The sequence below is a fragment of the Nyctereutes procyonoides genome, unplaced genomic scaffold, assembly GCF_905146905.1.
Source record: "Nyctereutes procyonoides isolate TBG_1078 unplaced genomic scaffold, NYPRO_anot_genome, whole genome shotgun sequence".
NCBI lineage: Eukaryota > Metazoa > Chordata > Mammalia > Carnivora > Canidae > Nyctereutes > Nyctereutes procyonoides.
Genome location: NW_026575126.1, coordinates 43,536,551 through 43,555,521, shown reverse-complemented (window position 1 = coordinate 43,555,521; position 18,971 = coordinate 43,536,551). Strand labels below are relative to the sequence as shown.

Here is an 18,971-nt window from a genome sequence, read left to right as displayed (position 1 = left end):
CAAAAAGCCTGCACCTGGAGAATTGACATACAAATCCCACAAGTATACAATATAGAGTTGTGCACACCTGTGCGTGTGCACATGTGCACACAAAAGCCCTGGTATTCTGGAGTTTTCCAACAAAAATGACTATTTTATATCCTCCCTCGTGAGAATATTGTTTTCAGTTCTAGCTGTTGACTTTGTTGGTGAAAAGCTCATCACAGAGAAAGGTGGGGACTATGCATCGATATGTAGGTACGTGCTGTGGATATGCGTGCACTTGTACACACACGCACAGGGACGGACGGGCTCTCTTGAAGTAAAAGGGCCAGATCTGTGGGGACAATCCAACAAGAACACAATAGGGAGGTTGGCTGAAAGCTGACACCTCCCCACACAATAGCGGGACTCACCTTCGGAGAGCGCTGAGAGCACCTGGGCAGGTCCCAGAATGTGCTTTTTCAACAAGCTCATCAGGTGTTTCTGTGGGGGCATGGGTACGCACAATCGCGTGTGCATGCGTGCATGTGTGCAAAGGCAGTGAAGTGCTCCCCGGAGCTCTGTTTACATAAGAATGGATCCTTCCCAGGAAGTAGACACAGCCTTCAGATGCCATCATAAATAATCCAGGAGGCTGGGGTGTTGAGGGAGACATTGGGATGGAGATCATGGTCGAAGCTCACTGAATCGCATCTGTGATGTTTTATTTTTATTTATTATTATTTTTTAATTTTTGTTTTTTACCGTGGAGGAGGTCCTACTTTTTAATTCAAATACTGTTTTAAGGAAAAAAAGTATAGTTGGGATCAGGCTGTGACTACCTCCCAGGCATCATCCACACAAAACTAACGGCCTCTATGTACTCACAAAGCATGCGCATCCCACACGGGCTTCCTTTGGGCCTATTTGCCTATGTTCTCCCACATGCAGGTGGAGGAAGGAGCAGGTGTCAAGCATCCACTGGGCAAGTCTTTTAACAAACCTTTTCACTTCTGCGATCGTTTAAATTTTCTTCATATTTTACGTAAAATGTATATGCTTATCTTCATTTTGGAGAAGACCCTGGCTTTGGAGATTCTAATGTATCCTACTGCTTTTGTTGTCTAGACTTCCATCCCTGTGTTTGGACAGGGCAGGGGCTCTAAGCATTACAGGGGATAATTATCGCCCTGCTCGACATGTGCCAACATAAACTAGTTAATTAATTTTTACAATGAACATAGCCTTCCGTATTTTGTAAAGAGGGAAGCCCAGGCGTGACATCACCACCACCACTACCACCACCGTCGTCACTAATGGAGCAGAGTTTTTGGAAGAGGGCACAGGCTTCGGGATCAGAACAACTTTCTGTGGAGCCTGCTTCCAGTAGTCACTAGACATGACTTTGGGCAAATCATAGGACCTATTGAGCCTTCTTGTCTCCATTTACAATATGCTATCTTTCAGGAGTTGACACTGGGCAATCAATGCTGATGTGGAGCTGCAGAGTCTGATACATGAGGAATTTGCAGAAAAGAGATCACTGGATATACTTGAAATGGCGTAATTAATGCTACGAAGACAGCCCACATTGTGGGGAGAGGATTGGAGAACGAAAATCGGCCTTTGGCATGTAGGGTAAGATTTCTCATTTTTTAAAGTTGAAAGCTAAAAGCCTTCCATGGGCCAGGAGGGAATACCTCTGCCCCTCCTGTTAGGAGGCCCCTTCTGGAAGGCCGAACTTGCTGCTTGCTTGGTGTGGGACTTTACATCACCAGAGCTTACAGTCCTGCCATGTAGACTATTGTATTCATTCTACACAACAGTATCAAGAGGTGTTATCATGATCCCAAATTGTGGAAGAGGACACTGGGGCACAGAGCTTTGGTTTAAATTGCCCTGGAATGTAGCGAGCAAGTCATCAGATGGGGCTTCAAACCTGGAACTGCTTCTAGGCCTCACGTTTTGTTAGTCTTTATATGTGTTACCAACCTGATGGGGATTGGTAAGATCATTAAATGAGATAGGATTAAGATATTATTAAGATACCCAATGGGGTCAATGATTCAAGTCATGGCAACATTAAAGAATTCAATGGAATCAGGCACACGAGAGCCTGGGCAGGATCCTCAGCACAGGTGCACACGCTGGAAATGTACACTCCAGCCCGAGCTTACGTTTACCTTCTTCACCCAAGCCCCCCGCCCCCCAACCCCAAAACTGTGTGAAGGACTTGCACACGTGTTTTGTCTGAAATGCAGTTTTTGCTGTTTTTGTTTTCAACCAAAGACTGACATTTTTGTACTGGGGGAATAGGTTGCCTGAGTTCTGTTTCCTTCCTAAACAAGGCTGGGCACTTTCTTGGACTTCTTTGGGAAGATGAATACGGAGCTGCACCCAGTGCTCCTGCAGGAGGCAGGTGGGTCTGCGGGAGGAGGGGGCACGAGCAGCCTCCCCAGCTCACCCGGACCAGGGCCCCTCGCCCCTGCCCCCCACCCCCTGCGGGACCCAGGGAGGCCACGAGTGTGCACGCGGACTCTCCATCCCGGGGAACGCATGGAAGCAAAAGGACTCAGGACACCGACTCGCACGTACCTTTTCAGACTAAGCTTTTATTTTTTTGATATTACAAACCAGTTTTTCTTTATTCACAAACCACTGTAAGTGATATAAACACTAATTTCTAAAGACAGATATACACATTTTCTGGGTTTGCAGATTGCATGATGTGTGTGTTAAGAAGTCACTATATGCCACACATGATATTAATCTTTTTTTCCATAATTCATAATAGCAATAGTTATTTAGATAAATGAAAACATTCCAAATAAATACTGTTTAAAAAAATCCAAAATGTTTGTTTACATCTCTGACATACATTTTAAAATGACTTATTGGCATCTTGGCGGAGTGCCCGGACAAAAGGTTTTGCAACATCATGTGGCACTCACTTGCTCTAAATGATTTTATTAAAACTACATACAGTCATGGGGGAAAGTACAGCTCATTGATGAAAATCAAAACTGCAAATTAATTTTACTTTAACCAACACAGTAAGAATTCTATGTTTGTGATTCCAAATACAATGCAAATTCTGGATTTTTGACATCGGAGGCAATGGGGAGAGAGCGCTGGATTCTCCCCAAGGCCCCTGTCCCTTCTACCTTTCTTTCCCCGGGGGCAGGATGCCGAGCATTGTGATCAAGTGGTGTTTTTTTTTTTTTTTTTTTTTCAAACAGCAACCGGGCACCCAGTGTCCTAGCACTGTTCTCCAGGTGGGGGAATGAGAATTGTCTCCCTGATGCTATAAAACACCCCCTGGCCCCTCCCTCGCCCACCCCAGTAGACCTGCCAAAAAGAACATTTGACATGCTTCTGGCTGCTAAGCATTTCCCCCTCCCCCTTCTCTCCTCCTCTCCAGATAACGAGAATCTGTCTTAGATATCAAAGCTACAGAAACTTTGTTTTCAAATCTTGTGAAACTTTATTGATGGTTTAATATCCAACCGATCTTACTGCATGCACATAGGATGACAAGAGAAAGCTGGATCACAAACACTTTTTTTTTTTTTAAGTTTTGTTTGGTTTTGTTTTTTTAAAGCAGAGTTGTTACAGCGGATTGGCGGGTTCACAGCGGTGAGCTGAGAATTTACTGGAGTGCGGGCGGTAGGGCTCCGCACTGCACAAACACACGGAAGATTGACCTATGGCGGAACTACGGGAGGCGGCTGGCCGCTGTTTTGTTTTTTATTTCAATACAAAAACAGGAAGACCCGTGACAGATACCCCAACTTAGGTTAACTTGTAAACAGGACAACATGGAAAGAGTTCAAACAGAAGAAGTACAGACAAACTGCAATTTTTCGGCTGTGTCGCTCTGGCCCTGCTGCCGAAGTGGGGGACGTAGTTCTTCGGGGATGAAGAGGGTGGAACCTACTGTTTTTTTGTTTTGTTTTGTTTTTCTGCTTCCTTCTGACAAGTGTCCTGGGCCTCGGAGACAGAACTAAAGATACTGGTTTGAGAGAATCCTTGGGGACGAGGAAGAGGAGGAGGGCAGGCTCTCACGGGCGGAAAAATTGCAGATTGCTCACACAACACAGTCATGTTTCAAAAATTACCAAGCTGATGAAAATACCATGATTATCTCTACTCAATGATTGCAATACTTGTAAAATGCTTCTATAAATCCGAATATGATTATCATGTAATTCCATAAAAATTATACATCTGTCTCTAACAGTTGTTCTACTAGGCTAAAACTAAAGCTTCATAGACTGTTTCTAGAACTTAACAACTCCACTGCACAGATGTAAATTTTATACATTTTTTTTTAACTGGTACAAAGAATTTAAGTTTTTATTACTTTCTTTTTTTGGAAAAAAAGAAAAAAATAGAAACAGTGCTTTTTATCACCTTTTTATTAATGTTATTTTTTTCCCTCCCATAATATAAAAGTCAGCAATGATATCAATAATTTATTATACTGGAAGAAATATAAAAAGAATGCTTGTTGATGGCCTAACTAGCAGTTTTTGCCTAAATAACTAGCGGCTGGTTAAGAAGCTGAATACTGCCAGGTGGAATGGTTTTAAAGGGTGGGTTTGCACAGCTTCATTCAACTTGGATGCACAAAGTGCTTCGAGAAGCACCCCCTTAACAACATAACCTTTGGCTTGAACTCAATGAGTAACTTAGAACCGCTGATATATGATTGTTGGTGCAGTGGGTCGTTTGGATTCATCAGTTACTAGTTTATGTTTCCTTTTAGCCCAAATCCCGGTCCCCATCCCCTAAGACCCTCCCACCCTTTCCCGCTCGTAAAATAAAATAATGCAGATGCAGAAAAAAATGACTATTGTAGTCACTTACACTCTTCCCAGACAGCTGATAACCCCAGTAGCTTAAGATTCAGCATATATAATTCATTTACATGATATAGCACTCTGGATATGGCCCTAAACCAGTTTTTATTCATAGCTAGCATCTCTCTATTTCAACCACAAAAACTCCTACAGCCAGCAACCAAACTACGGAACCTTCAGAAATTAAAGACCCACAATATTAAAATACACAGAACAAAATATCTGAGGTATAAGATAAAAAATGTAATTTTTTTCCTCTTTTTTAATTTTTAGAGCTGCTAAAATGATGTACTACTGCATGTATTGCAATACCCAGGCCTCGGAAAGCTTCCTCTCTCCCCACATTGGAAGGTTTTAATGGTTTTGTCATTTAGTATGGAGCAAAACGGTTGTATCCCCCTCGGTATATACTAGCCTGCAATGAAGAAAGAACGAGACCCACATCATCAGCATGGCTCCTAGTCTTGGCATCAGTCAAGGGTGCAAAAGCATTCTGAAACAAAGCAATTTGAGGGGTGTGTTTTTTACATTTTCCTTTTGCAACACGTGGATCATCAAAAAAGACTAATGTGAAAAATAGACACTCAAAAGCAACCGAAATGGAGGCACCCCCTACCCATCCCAGGTCATTCTCGGAGAACTAACGACAGGGCCAATCCTGACCTCCCCCAACAGCTCTTTCTAGAGAAAATCCCTGTGAGCCCAAATTCCGTCGGCCAGTCCCGCTAGAGAGAAGGACTCTGACACGGGCTGGGCAATGGAAGGGTTGGCCCTGTCTCGTTTTGTTTGCTTGTTGGATTCATTAATGCGACATTCCAACGGGAAAAGCTCAGTCTACACTCAAGAGGTCGAACATAGACGGCTGATTGGATGCAGCAATTCAACTCTCCTTTCCAACACATTCCTCAAGTGGGCTAGGTGTTGAGGCAGAGTTGCTGAATGCAAAATCAGGATGAAAATTTAAATCAACTGCTTACTTGACTTGCCTCAACAACCTGGCTGAAATTTGCTCTTGAGAGGGGAGTTTACAGATGGATTGCTTGATGTAATTGAGCTTGTGCAAAATAGTATGTTTCCAAATCATGGCTGAATTTCTATGACCAAGCTCCAGTGACTTGTCTGGCCATGGCTTTAGATGGTTATGAGGTGGCACTTAACTATTTCTTTGTTCTAAAAGTATTGGCGATTCAAATGAATGCCTATGGGGATTTATTTTTAGGATAAGGACTGATATTCTTGATCCCAAGCAGAAAACTGCATGCCAAAAGCTTTGTAATGATTGCATACGCTCTCACGTGATGGGCACGTCTTACTGTACTCAAGAGTTTTAGTGCATAGAAGGTTGAACAAGGTACAGGCAAATTCACCCCACCCTCACCTCCCATTTTTGCCCTCCCCCCCACCCTTCCCAAAACAAAAACCCAGACACCCCCCCAAAAAACAAAAGACAACTCCTGAACCCAGCTGATTCCTTCTAATTCCTTATGTACTAGGCACACACACAAAGTGTGCCCCTCTCTCTATTTTCTTTCCTGGGCGACTATGACTTTAAACATGAATTGTAATAGGGGAGGAGAGGCAGTCAGATTCTCAGCTGCCTGACAGCAGAGGCCTGGAAGTGTGCAGCTTAGCTCCTCTGAAGTCTGTGCTGGGGCTGGAACCTTGGGGCTATGTGAATGAGCAGCAAGGGAGGGAAAAAAAAAAGAAAAAAAAAGTTCTGCATTGACACTGCATTCTGTTAGTGATGGATTTAATTATCAAAATGACTAATTATTCCATTAAGGTAAGTGCTCTGCTAGGTGAGACTTGCAAAATTAGAAATATAATAACTTACATGCACTACATTGCCAAGAAATTAAGACATTTATCAAGTTTACTGGGAGGATTAATGTGGCATTTTAGCTGCTGTTAGCACAAGAGACAAATTCAATTAAGGGAAAGTGAGAGGACGTCAACCGTCAACCCATACTAAGGTCCCAGCTGGGGGAAGGGAAGGGAAGCAGGAAAAAGTGAGGAAGAGGAGGGATTGGTACTCACCATGGCACCAACGCTGTAGGTGGGGGCTGGAGCAAGTGTGTGGTGGTAGGGGTCGGCAGCATAAACTCGTCCGTAACTGAAAGGAAAACACGGGTGAAGATTAATCCATAATATGCAATTACAAAGTCATAATAACAACCATAAAATACAAAAATACCAAGACAGTGTGGAGGGGCCCTATTCATCTTCAGAGATTAGGAACACGTTCCCATCTGCCACACGAGAGAGATCCAACTGTGGCCAACACATTCTTTTGTTCATTTAACATTTGCTGGTGAGATAATACACATTGAGGTAGACAGAAGAAACACCTGGAAAGAGTGGTTTCAAGAAGCCCAGGACTCACGAAGGACATGTTATTCTCAAGAGAGACTCTCTTTTCTCCTAATTTAGCTGTTACCAATCAAGTGAGACAAGGTGGATCACAAAGGGTGGTGTGGTTCAGTCTGTGCAGTTAGGGTCCAACATCTCGGAAGAGGAAATAACAGATGTGCTTGAACAGGAGGCTCCTGGAATGGTTTGTACGGCCTTCCCCCCGCACCCTCTCACCCAAGAATTAGTCTGATTTGATTTTGATCCTATCACCCCAGAACTTCTAACCATCAGTGGTCAAGTTCTGAGAAGGGACACTTTTCAAACAATATTTCTTGATGCTGAGATCTCATCTTTGAGTTTCTCTATGCTTCTCTCCCCTCCTCCTCCCTCCACTGCGCTGCCTCCCAGTACAGGCTTTGGAACAGAAATGAAGAAGAGATGGATGCCTACTGAGCGTCTGGAAGTGACCACAGCAACACATCAGAAATTAGAGGGCAGAGAGTTTATTTTGCTCAAGATCACAGAGCCAAACAGAGACAGAGCTGATCCTTGAATCTCTCAGGGTGACCCGTGTGCCCCTTCCATGCCATCTAACACCCTTCCTCGAATGACCTGCCAGATACCTTTGTGGAGACAGTATGGACATTGGTTCTTTGGTAATAATCAAAGCTGAGGTGCAGGTTGAACCGGGTTAGGTTCCCCAAAAGAGTCTGAGATGGAAATCGTTACACACATGCTTTGTTGAAAGGAGCACTTTCAAAAAGAGGACAGAGAGGCAAGTAGGTTGGAGAATGAGAGAAAAAGAGAAGCAGGGATAGGCTCTGAGCTGGAGTCTCACTACGTGGAGTCTACATGATCTTGTGAGCTGCACCCCAAAGTTAATCCCGCCTGGAGAAGAGTACATTGGGTTTTTAATACTCACGTAAGTTCAGCATCAGCTGTGGGCTTCCCTAAGGAGGGAGGACAATTTCTGAGTTAAAATGACCCTCTTTGGCAGTGGGTAGTTCTCTGAAGGAGGGAGCAGCTAGGCACCATTAGCAACCAACACTCACAGCAGCTGGGGGATGCGTGTACCGGCCACTGCATGCGATATATGTCCATTATCAATGGCTTGTGACTCTTGGACTTTGCTTTAGGGAACGAAGGAACTAGGCAGGAAGAAATGGTTTGTCTGTACTAGCTCACCTCCCATCTCTTAAGGTCTCACTCGCGTGTATTTGTATTCCTTCCCTTTCCCGGCTTTCCCCCACCTTCCTTCTAATCTTCTTTCTCAGAATGTACTGGATGGGTCTCACTTGGTTGCTCACACCGCGGAGCCTGGGACAGTGGGAAGAAGCTTGTGTGCAAGTTCTTTAAATCTTAGGGTCTGAGTTAGACCCCAAATAGAAATTTTTGATGATGCCAAGCTGTCATTGGACGTGCCCTACTCCTAAACTCTCCTTGTGTGTTTCAAAGGGCGCTGAGCTCAGATAACTGAGATGAGGCTTTCCGCTTCAACACACAGTTCTGATCCTCCACAGCCGGGACAGGAGTGGATGTTTCTTTTCTGAGGTGACCCTCTCAGGGTCACCTGTGAACAGTCAACCTTCTCTTTTCATTCTTTGGAGCACCCTTGATTGATTTGTCTCAATCAGACAGCCCTCAGTCAACAATGCTCCCTCTCGCTGGAAGAAGAACGGCTGTAAGTCCAAGACAGAGACGTATGTTTGGATGTATGTCCAAACAAGATGAAGGATGACGTTTTTGAAGAATTCTTATATTCACAGATGTCACCCAAGTTGGGCCCCTGCCCACATAACTAGAAGTAGATGTGAATTAGGGGTAAAAGGACATGATATATGACATTGGTGCTGACTTTCATTTTGTGAGAAAATAGTCTGTCATTGGTCTAGAGAAAAAAGAAACCACTAATAGAATTATTTTAATGCACTTTCACCCACCAAAGCCGGTCTTATGAACAGGACATAAAATGCAAAGACAAACTGAAAATCCTTGGGAATTTAGTAAATGATGCCAGAGCATCGCTTTGATGGTATTCCTTTAAAACGGGTATGAAAATGCCCATTTAGAGATTTTTTTTTTTTTTACTTGAGGAATGGTATTACTGTGGCAAGTTTCCTCTCTTGAGGAGATAACATATTGGTAGTCTGAATGTGTTCGATGAGAATGTAGCTCCTGCCTCTTCCCTCCACATACTTTAATGGTAAATTCTTATTTGCCTATAACACTGGGCAGAGCTTCAACCTTCGTGGAAAACCCAAGGTAACAATTTGGCCGTATTCTTTTCCAAGGCAGAAGAAAAATACAGCAGCACTGAACTATTCCTCGTAAATGAGCAGGCTCCTTTTCTCCTCAGGGTGACCTCTACCTTCAGAATCCGATGGTTTTATTATGATTAATAAATTTCATTTCCACAGAGGAAAAGGGACCATGTCAGCTCAAACTGAAAGCAAGGAGGCTGCTTTTCAAATGCTAATTTCTAAACACGCCCTTGTGTGACACTACAATTTAGACACAAGGTTATTAGGGAAGATGTGGACTGGAGCGCTACTCTTTGCGGCAGAAATGCCGGGCACGTCAGTGACCTAATGTCCTCAGAGCTGGCTAAGCACAGCCCAGAGGAAAAATGGCGATTCCTAGGGACCCCGATAGGGGTGATGGGAAACTGTCTTACGCCTGCCATTTTATGAGCGACCTATACATATCATCACCTTCCATGCCACCCATCCCTGGCTGTGGTGGACAATGATGCAATCAGGTCATAATGGTCTCCATGTCCTCACATCTCATCCATCAGAAATTACAGATGAAATCTTCCATGTGTCTACTTTACTCCATTCCACACTATTACCACCCTAACCTAAGGCGCCAGGGTTTCATCAGAACGAAATCTACAACAATCTTGTCTTTTTGTTCTACTCCTGCCTCTTCAAACCATCAGCCATTTATATCTGTAGCTAATAAGTCTACCATGTATCCTATATATCCTATCTATCCATCCATCATCTACCTAGTTAAATATAAACCTAATCATATCACTTCCCTGCTTAAAACCCTTCAATGGTTTCCCATTGATCCCAGAATAAAACCCAAACTTGCATGAGTTGCCCTTGACCCTCTTTCCATCCGATCATGTTCCCTTCTGCCCTCTGCTCCCTATACTCTAGGCACACCGTCCTCATCACTACTCCGTGAACACATGCAAATTCATTCTCTCCTTACAGCCTTGGTACTTGCCTGTCCTTCATGTAACGTAGCAAGTCTCTAACCATTTTGTTTGCTTACATTCCCAACTGATTATTGACCCCTCCCACCCCTGCCCAGAAGGTCAGCCCCATGGAGGCTGGGCTAAGTCTATTTTGTTCACCTTTTTACCTCCGGCATCCACCAAAGTAGTTGGCCACACTGCAAGTGAACAGAAAGCTAAGCCAATGCTGCTGAATGAGTGAAGGCAGGGAGAGGGAGGAGCAAACAGGAAAGAAGTGAGTCCCAGAAGACACTTGCACCCATCCTTAGGATCCTGTCAGCAGCAAAGATTCTTCTAGATAGGCTTTCTGAAGATTCTAGGTCAGCTGCTTCCAGAGACATTCAAAACCCTTCAAGATACTCAAAAGAAAAGTTTCTGGGGACTCTGGAAGTACAGAGCATAATTTCATATCACCCCTAAGAGTTCACAGAAGACTGGCCAAGATGCTGGAAAGCTCTTCAAAACCATTTAGGGAAAAGCCAACCAAACAATGAAATAGAAGATAACAGCTTTGCTGATGACCTTACCATGCCTTACAGCCAGGTCATCATGAGCCCATGTTTTTTTTTTTTTTTTTACCTTAGCAGCAAGTGAAAACCAGGAGGCCACCCATGATGCTGGGTAGAGCCCAAGGCATGGGACAAGAAGATCCAAGTTCAAGTTTGCCTTTGCAATGTCCTTTCTCAAAGACTAGGTAAGTATCTCCCTCTCTGAGCCTCATTTTCCTGTCCATTAAGTGGTATTGTTGAGTCTCAGCCCCATCTAATTCATAGATAAAGTGCATGGAAAGAAACCAGGGTACATTTTGAAGCAGTCTACAGATATAAGAGATCGTGATGCGGGGAATCTTATGCAGAGTTGCCAAGCCAGGCTCCCACTGCTGCCCACACCTCTGGTCTGTAGAGGCAAGATTCTCTTCTAACGTGATTGCGTGTAGCTCTAGCAGTCAACCTACAGATATTTGGAGTTAAGCACTATCTAATTTATGAGTTACAGATGTGGTTAGAAGTGCTACATTTGACCCTAAGATTATGTTGGAGTAAAATGAATAACTATGCTGCCTGTTGAGTGGGAAATGAGAACCTGTGTTTGTAAAAGTGCTTTGTCAACTCTACTGAGAAATGCAAATATTACTTATTATTAACATCTGAATCCAGTTGAAACAAACCGGATGCTAATGAAATACAATAGAGCTGTGCTGGTACCCACACCAGGATTCCAGCAGTGAAGTGATTTTCTTATAGGGACATAGTAAGAACACTAATTAATTTCACTGTATTTTATTCTATATCTCAATTAAGAGCTTTTATGCCCTCATGGATCTTTATTCTTCCTGTATCATCACTTCCCCATGCCTCCTGTCCCAGAGCTAGCTGGGGAAACCCTGGGTTGCAGAAAGTTAAGTGAATATCCCCACCCTACAGATGAAGTTCCCAGTGGCATGTAGCTCTCCTGGACAGCCCAACCATGGCAAGGAGGTCTGGAGGATTGTGCCCCCACCACACTCAGAAGTGTTGCAGAGCATGCTTTCAAAAGAATATGCATTCTGATCACTGGGGTCTCTGCACTGTTGTCAGGGGCTATAGGTGCCCTTCTAATTATATCGAAGATATGGTCTGAAAGACATTTGGGAAAATGAATCCATGCCAGTCACAAACATACAGGACCATATACAAAGGGGGTACCATACCATAACCCTGCAGTTCTAACAGCCTCTATTTGGAGAGCAATGATTTAGCTAAGGCAAGTTTCCTTCACGTCCCTATGGAGGGGCCATTGGGCTCTGGATCCCAGTATGGCTCATGCTGCTCTGGGTGTCAGAGGTATCCAATGAGAAGAAAGACAGAAGCTAACCTGCACAGGAAGAGGGGATCCTCATCCCACCTCGTCACTCTGGTTTCTTGAGTTTTTCCAAATGAAAACCAAAGGACTTTTAAAAGAAAATCCCCTGGTTTTCATTGCTGCGGGTATAATCCACTGATAAGTTGTTGCTCTCCACCCTGCCACCCCCATCCAGAGAGAAAGCACCTGGAACACCTTTCCAGATCAGGCGTCCTTTGCATTTGGGAAAATGCCCTGCTCTCGGCAATTCTCAGCGGCTGGAAAGGAGCTATGTGAATATGGGTCAGGAAGAGGAAGCAAAAGACCACATGGAGGAAATGTAGGCTTTGGAATCCCTCAGCTCTGTTCCAGCTATTGTATTAGTTCCTACCCTGATCCACTGCAAATCAATCCATTTTCAAAGTAGAGCGTTACCGGCATTTCTATTTTCCAGCTGGCCCATCTCATACTCATCATTACATAAAAACGCAGCAGAGCATAGTAAGATCCCAGGTCCTTACTGGTGGAAGGTGGAAGACTTCTGACAAATCCTTTGGTGATTTTGGACTGCAGGATCTGACAGGTCCCCTTGGCTTGTGGGTTTCTGTTAGCTCAGGGTGGAGACAAAATACCTTATTTCAAAAGATGAAGAAATGCAGCTCACAATATGGGAGGCCACAGAAGGCCTTTCCAATTCCTGGTTTGGGGTAGCTTGAGATACCTTGCAGATAATGGCTCTCACTTTCATGCAAATAAGCATCTACCAGACAACCAAGAAGGCTGAGGGCAAACCCTCCTTTCTCAAATATTAGATCACAATTTTCAGACTGTGTAGTCTGGGTTAGCATAATGTGCATTGGTTTGAGAAGATCTTAGGATAGAAATGGTAATGATGGCCAAGATCTGGGGCACATTTTCCAGGGTCTTACACAGCAAGGACAATGAATTAATCTCTTCACTGCAAAGAGACCTGCAATGCCTGGTACCAATCAACCTGTTTCATCTCCACAGGAAGAAGTAAGAGGATTCACAGGACCTTAAGCCATACATCCTGGATTGTCACAATAGGGGAAAAATCTTCTTGAAAGTATTAGGATGGAAACCACTTGAATGTATTGAGGAAGAACTTAAAGAGAGATGGGTTAAAAGGGGATGTTCCCACTCACTTTCCTATGGAGAGTCCACCGAGGTCTGAGGTCTTATATGAACATATTCACTCCTCTTTGACTACTATAGCCTCTCCTAGCTTTAGTCTAGACCATGACTTATACATTTGTAGACAATGGGGGGAGGGTGACCAAGCTTTTTCTAAAAAGCTTCTCAAGATACATGGGAGAGAAACTTATCCAGTCCCGTAACTCAAAACATCTATAAAGGCACCTCAAATGTAGCAAAACTTCCAAAAAAAAAAAAAAAAAAAAACAAAACAAAAACCCAAGTACAAAAAGAAGAAATTCTCCAAATGAACAACATGAAGTCATCTCAACTTGACTCTGACATTTCTGAATTCTATTGTTGCTCACTTCCTTTGCCTGGATTTGAAATGATCACCTTTACCAATCACTTAATACATTTTTCAGCCTCACATTTTCTTTGCTCAGAACCAATGGGGAAAGCATCCTCTGGACTCTTTAGATTCTAAATGGGGAGTCACAGAGTTTGCTCATCCAAATGGTCACACCTCTGAAATGTAACTTGTTTACATGTAAACCTGTAACATCTATGAAAAACAGACCATACCACCCATGGCAAATCAGATGGCATCATACTTTCTGTACCCTCTGTGCAATTCCAAACCTCTTCCAATTCTGAATCCCAACAGAACAGGTCTGAGATAGGAATCTTGATTCTAGATTCATCAGAGCAGAGTAATAGCCACTGCCTGGGAGCTGAGAAGACACAGTAAGTCCTGCTTTTGGTCATAGTTCCTTCGCTCTGGAATGCCTGCTCCAATAAAAGGCCCATAGCCATACTCGCTTAAATGCCAAGCTCAAGGCTGTCCTCCTCTTAGAAAGCCTGTTTCTAGAAAGTGTCCTGATGACCACTCTACCAAAACCACTAAGAGATTCTCATCATGCTTTGAAATCAACATGGCCCCCCAGCTAGGGTTCAACCTACTGGAAAAACCCTGAAGAGTAATCTTAGAAAGTTTATCTCCTCTCTGAGCCACTTCCTCCATCTGTGAATGGAGGTAATGGTACATACTGACTGTATAAGGTCGTAGTGAGGTTGACATGAAGGTTACTGGTTACCAGTTAGTCAGCAGCCAAATGACTGTCAGTCATTGATGCTATCAAGGTGGCATTGCCTTCTCTCTATCCCATGTGGGGTCATGACACTAAAGCCCGTGAAGTATTTGTGTCAGAACTACCCTTGAAGTAAACATCTGGAGCCTCCTGTAAGCAGATCAAAGATTCTGAGAGGTTAACTAGCAGGGTGAGAAGAATGAGCCCACGCACATGTGCGCGTGCGCGCGCACACACACACACACACACACACACACACACACACTCTACTCTCACTTGGAGGCAAAATTAAAACACAAAGTCAGGATATACTGCCAATATCCAGATTATCTGCCATGATATTTTAATCAAACCCTTTGAATATTCATTTGAGCAAAATGAATGAAAATCTGGCTCTGGAATGGTACTGTCCAATAAAAATATAATGAGCCTAAGATGAGCCATTTTAAGTTTTATGGTAGCCATATTAAAAAAGTAAAAAGAGGGACGCCTGGGTGGTTCAGCGGTTGAGTGCCTGCCTTTGGCCCAGGGCGTGATCCTAGAGTCCCCGGATCGAGTCCCATATTGGGCTCCTTGCATGGAGCCTGCTTCTCTGTGTCTCTGTCTCTTTCTCTCTCTCTCTGTCTCTCATGAATAAATAAATAAAATCTTTAAAAAAAAAGTAAAAAGAAACAGGAGTTCAGCCTTATATATTTATTTAATCTAACATATTGAAATATTATCATTTCAGTGTGTAATCAACTTAAAGATTAATGGAATATTTTACATAATTTTTGTACTAAGGTTTCAAAATATAGTATATATTTTATACTTATAGTTCTTCTCAATTTGGACCAGTCACATTGCACGGGCCCTATAGCCAAATGTGATTATTGGCCACCATACTGCAGAGCACAATTCTAGAAAAACCTTCTCTATGTTCTCATTACCACTGAAAGGAGAAAGGTTCCTGATTGATTAGCAATGTGATTCCTAAAAAATTAGGACTTACCCGGGAGATTCTATTAGAATTATCTGGGGGAACTTGTAAGAATGCAGATTTTCAGGCTCACTCTCCAAACCTATAAATCAGAATCTCTGGGGCAAGGGCATGGGAAGAGGAAATGGATTCTGCATTTGTAATAAGTTCTGGAGGTAATTTTCATGCACTTTAACATTTGATAACTGCTGTTCTATTTTTTTATTCAAATTCTGCACTGATACAGCACTCCCTCACCCAGGCTAATTCAGAGCTATCTGGATATCTTTAATTTTTATAAGTAAAGTGATAGAGACATTTTATTTTTATAGGGTATTGCTATTGCCTGTAACTAGCTTTGAACAATGCCTAGTGCACAGCAAGCTCTCAATAAATGTTATAATTATTTTTACTAAGTTCCTTTGTTTATATGTTCCCTGAACACCCTGCACTCTCCTATTATAATACACATCACACTTTATTGGAAACAGACCAATTAACTACAAATCAATTTGCTGCATGACGACTTTGCTGAATAATCAAATAACCAAAATGTAAGGAAGACAATTAGGTAAAGTTTGCTGAAGGATCAATTAGGGGAATGGCCAATTTGGAAACTTATCAATATTATCAGAGGCTGCATGGACGTGGAGGTGTGTGTTGATGTGCCTGTGTGTGCACATACATGCAGTTTGGGTGGGGATAGAAGGATGGAAGGGGATGATGACACCCTGTGTGGCCATGAACTTGCCTCTGATAATTACTTCATAAAGTATATAGCAGTCTCTTTACAGGGGTTAGCTTTAATGGCTTTGGCCATTCATTCGGCCAAGGCTTTTTTGCAGACCCCCCACTCTTACCTAGTGTCCAGTACTCAAGAACTGGGAGTGTGTTCCCAGGTTGGTTTCCCATGCCTCCAAGATGGTATTGGTCCAGTGGAGGAGGCAAGACTTGCTGCCGGACAGAGACCTAGCTTCCACTTGCACCCCATAAACACACAAGCATGCAAACACACTCCCTTGGGCAGGGGGCATCTGGATTCAGCAGCCAAAACAACTGGTTCAAAGTTTCTTGTAGTTTTCAGGGAATGGATTATCCTGTTAGTTGATTTTCAGCCATTGATTTTCAACAAAAGAAAGACTTCTGGAGAACTGACCTGGAACACACATTGCTATTGCTTGTTCAGCCCTCTCTCCTGGAATACGCAGAATGCTGCCTGGTAAGTCAGCTGCTCCCTTCATCACTCTGTCCCTGCACCTAGACCAGTCCCCAGCACATTAGAGTGTTCAACACACACCTGCTGCATGAAGGGGATGGGCCAAGTCAAATAAACACCCAGTAGAACAGTCATTTGGAGAACTGTCAAGTTCCCTAGGGCCTCTCCGCATTTTAACAACTCAAAAATACTAGTTTTTTTAAGGAGCAAGATAGCACAGTTAAAGAAAGCAGGAGTACTCCATTTGGAGGCAAAGGTCAATGTTCCAAAGTTAAAGTACAAGGAGCACATGGGAGCAGCATGGTCTAGTGGAAAGAACTTTGTCATCAGATGGACTCCACTGGGATTTGAGGCAAGTTACCAAAGTTTTCTGGGCTGGAGTGTTATTTTTTACTTTTTGTAACTTCCAAGATGAGGATGAGGGTAACATCTGCCTCACTGAGCTGGTGTAATAGGTCATATGTGCATGTATACACAAGCACACACACACACACACACGAGGGTATCTATGTATACATGTAATTTATCATGCTAGCACACAGAATTTGCTCACAAATGACAGGAAGTTAGCATTACACCCTGGAGAATTCAGCGAAGCCCATTTGAGGAATGATTACTACAGGGATGGAGGGCTCACTCAGCATGGCGATAAGAAGTCAGCCCTCCATGGAAATAACTGATGCGCCTTGAAGCAAAAGGGAGAGTGTGTTCATGTAACATGGACTGAGCTTCATATGCTTCTTATCTGCCAGCCTATCCTGCTTGTTCTCCTGTCAAAATACAGCCCAAAAGCCAACCACCTCTTGGCTCTTCCACAACCGTCATCCTACCACCTGCCACCTCTCCCTGGGCTGCTGGAAGAGACTCCCAGCTAGTGCTCTTTCTCCTGCTCTTGTCATCTTGTGATCTGTTCTCCATAATGCAGTCTAACTCATCATTAAAATAATAAGGCACATCACAGCTGATGCTCCAGTGCCTTCCTACCACACTTAAATCTTGAGTGGTTTCAAATTCTGCAAGTCCTAAGTTGTTCTGAGCCCTAGCCGTCTTCCTGATTTGATCTCCAAAACTCTCACTTGTACTCATATGCTGTGGCTACGCTGCACATGATGTGGATGTGCAGCCGAGCCTGGCCACCTCAGGCATGCGTCAACCACATGGCATTTGCACTTGCTGCTTATTCAGCCTGAAATGCTTACAGTTCCACGATGACATACCTGGCTCACACCCTTATTTGATTCAGGTCCCTGCTCAAACGTCACCCTCTCAGAGAGGTCCTTTCTGCTCACTGAACCTAAAGTAGCATGGTATCCTATTTTCTATCTACCCCTCTGCTCCTGGATTCATTATAGCTGTTATATAACTTGACATGCAAGCCTATCACATGCCTCTGCATCTATATGTTGGGTGACCAGTCTCCACTGGATAGGAGGCTCCTTGGAGGAAAGGCTTCTCCCGGCTTATTTAATGCTATGTCCTAAGGGCCTAGAACACTTGCTGATACACAGTGATGACTCACTACATGTTAATCAACTGAAATGAATTTCCTGCTGCTCTGCCAAAATAACTAACCTGCTTCTCGACCTTCATTCGAGTATAAGACCCATATTCTACTTCTACTACAATCACTGGCCAGTCCTGGAAAAGCTCTAGTGAATCACAGTGGCAGGGAGACCTTGGTTCTAAAAAGGGAAAATCATCTTGTCCTTTTCTTGTCTCTTCCTTGTAGGATCCTCATCATGGAAGGTTCTTGATATTACAGAATGAGAAGCTATCCGAGTGTCCAAGGTGAGGGTTGGGCACATGCATGTTGAGGGGTCGGTGCTGCTGTCAAAAGGCCAGTTGCCTGTGTCACCCATGTGAGCACTTGTCTTTCAAGAGCAACCAAACCAAAACCAAAACCAAACAACGAATATCACTGCTGGAGACACTGAATAAGAAAACAAATTTTCTTGTAAATACAGTCTCACAAACCACACAGACGAACAAGAAAAGTGTCTTCTACGTGGCAAGAGCAGAATTCACATTTTGGCATCCTCTCCAAAAGACCCAAGTGAAAAATCGTCACTTTTCCTTTGGGGACAGGAAGAAAATCCCTTCAGTGCTGCAGATCCTACTGCCCAGCAATTTTCGTCTCACCATCTTTAGCCCAAGCCTCAGACAAAACTGGCCAGCTCTGCCTGATGGGCAGCTATGTAAGAATAACACATCTTTATAAGAATTTCAGTTATAGGGATCCCTGGGTGGCGCAGCGGTTTGGCGCCTGCCTTTGGCCCAGGGCGCGATCCTGGAGACCCGGGATCGAATC

The 18,971-nt window shown here is 43.5% G+C and overlaps 1 protein-coding gene across 15 annotated transcripts in view; it reads right to left on the bottom strand.

Annotated features, from left to right (window-relative positions):
* Positions 1 to 3,320: 3,320 nt before the first annotated feature.
* Positions 3,321 to 18,971, bottom strand: part of RBFOX1 (RNA binding fox-1 homolog 1) — a 1,051,909-nt gene continuing 1,036,258 nt past the window's right edge. For 9 of the 15 annotated variants that reach the window (XM_055340886.1, XM_055340884.1, XM_055340893.1 and 6 more), the window contains 2 exons: positions 6,861 to 6,936; positions 6,264 to 6,491 (listed from right to left, as the gene is read on the bottom strand). In XM_055340886.1, the coding sequence (XP_055196861.1) occupies positions 6,344 to 6,491; positions 6,861 to 6,936 (224 nt within the window). In that variant the 3' untranslated portion in view covers positions 6,264 to 6,343. Of the gene's footprint in view, positions 5,317 to 6,263; positions 6,492 to 6,860; positions 6,937 to 18,971 lie in introns of those variants that run through there. The other 6 variants (XM_055340889.1, XM_055340888.1, XM_055340897.1 and 3 more) reach the window with 2 other exon arrangements.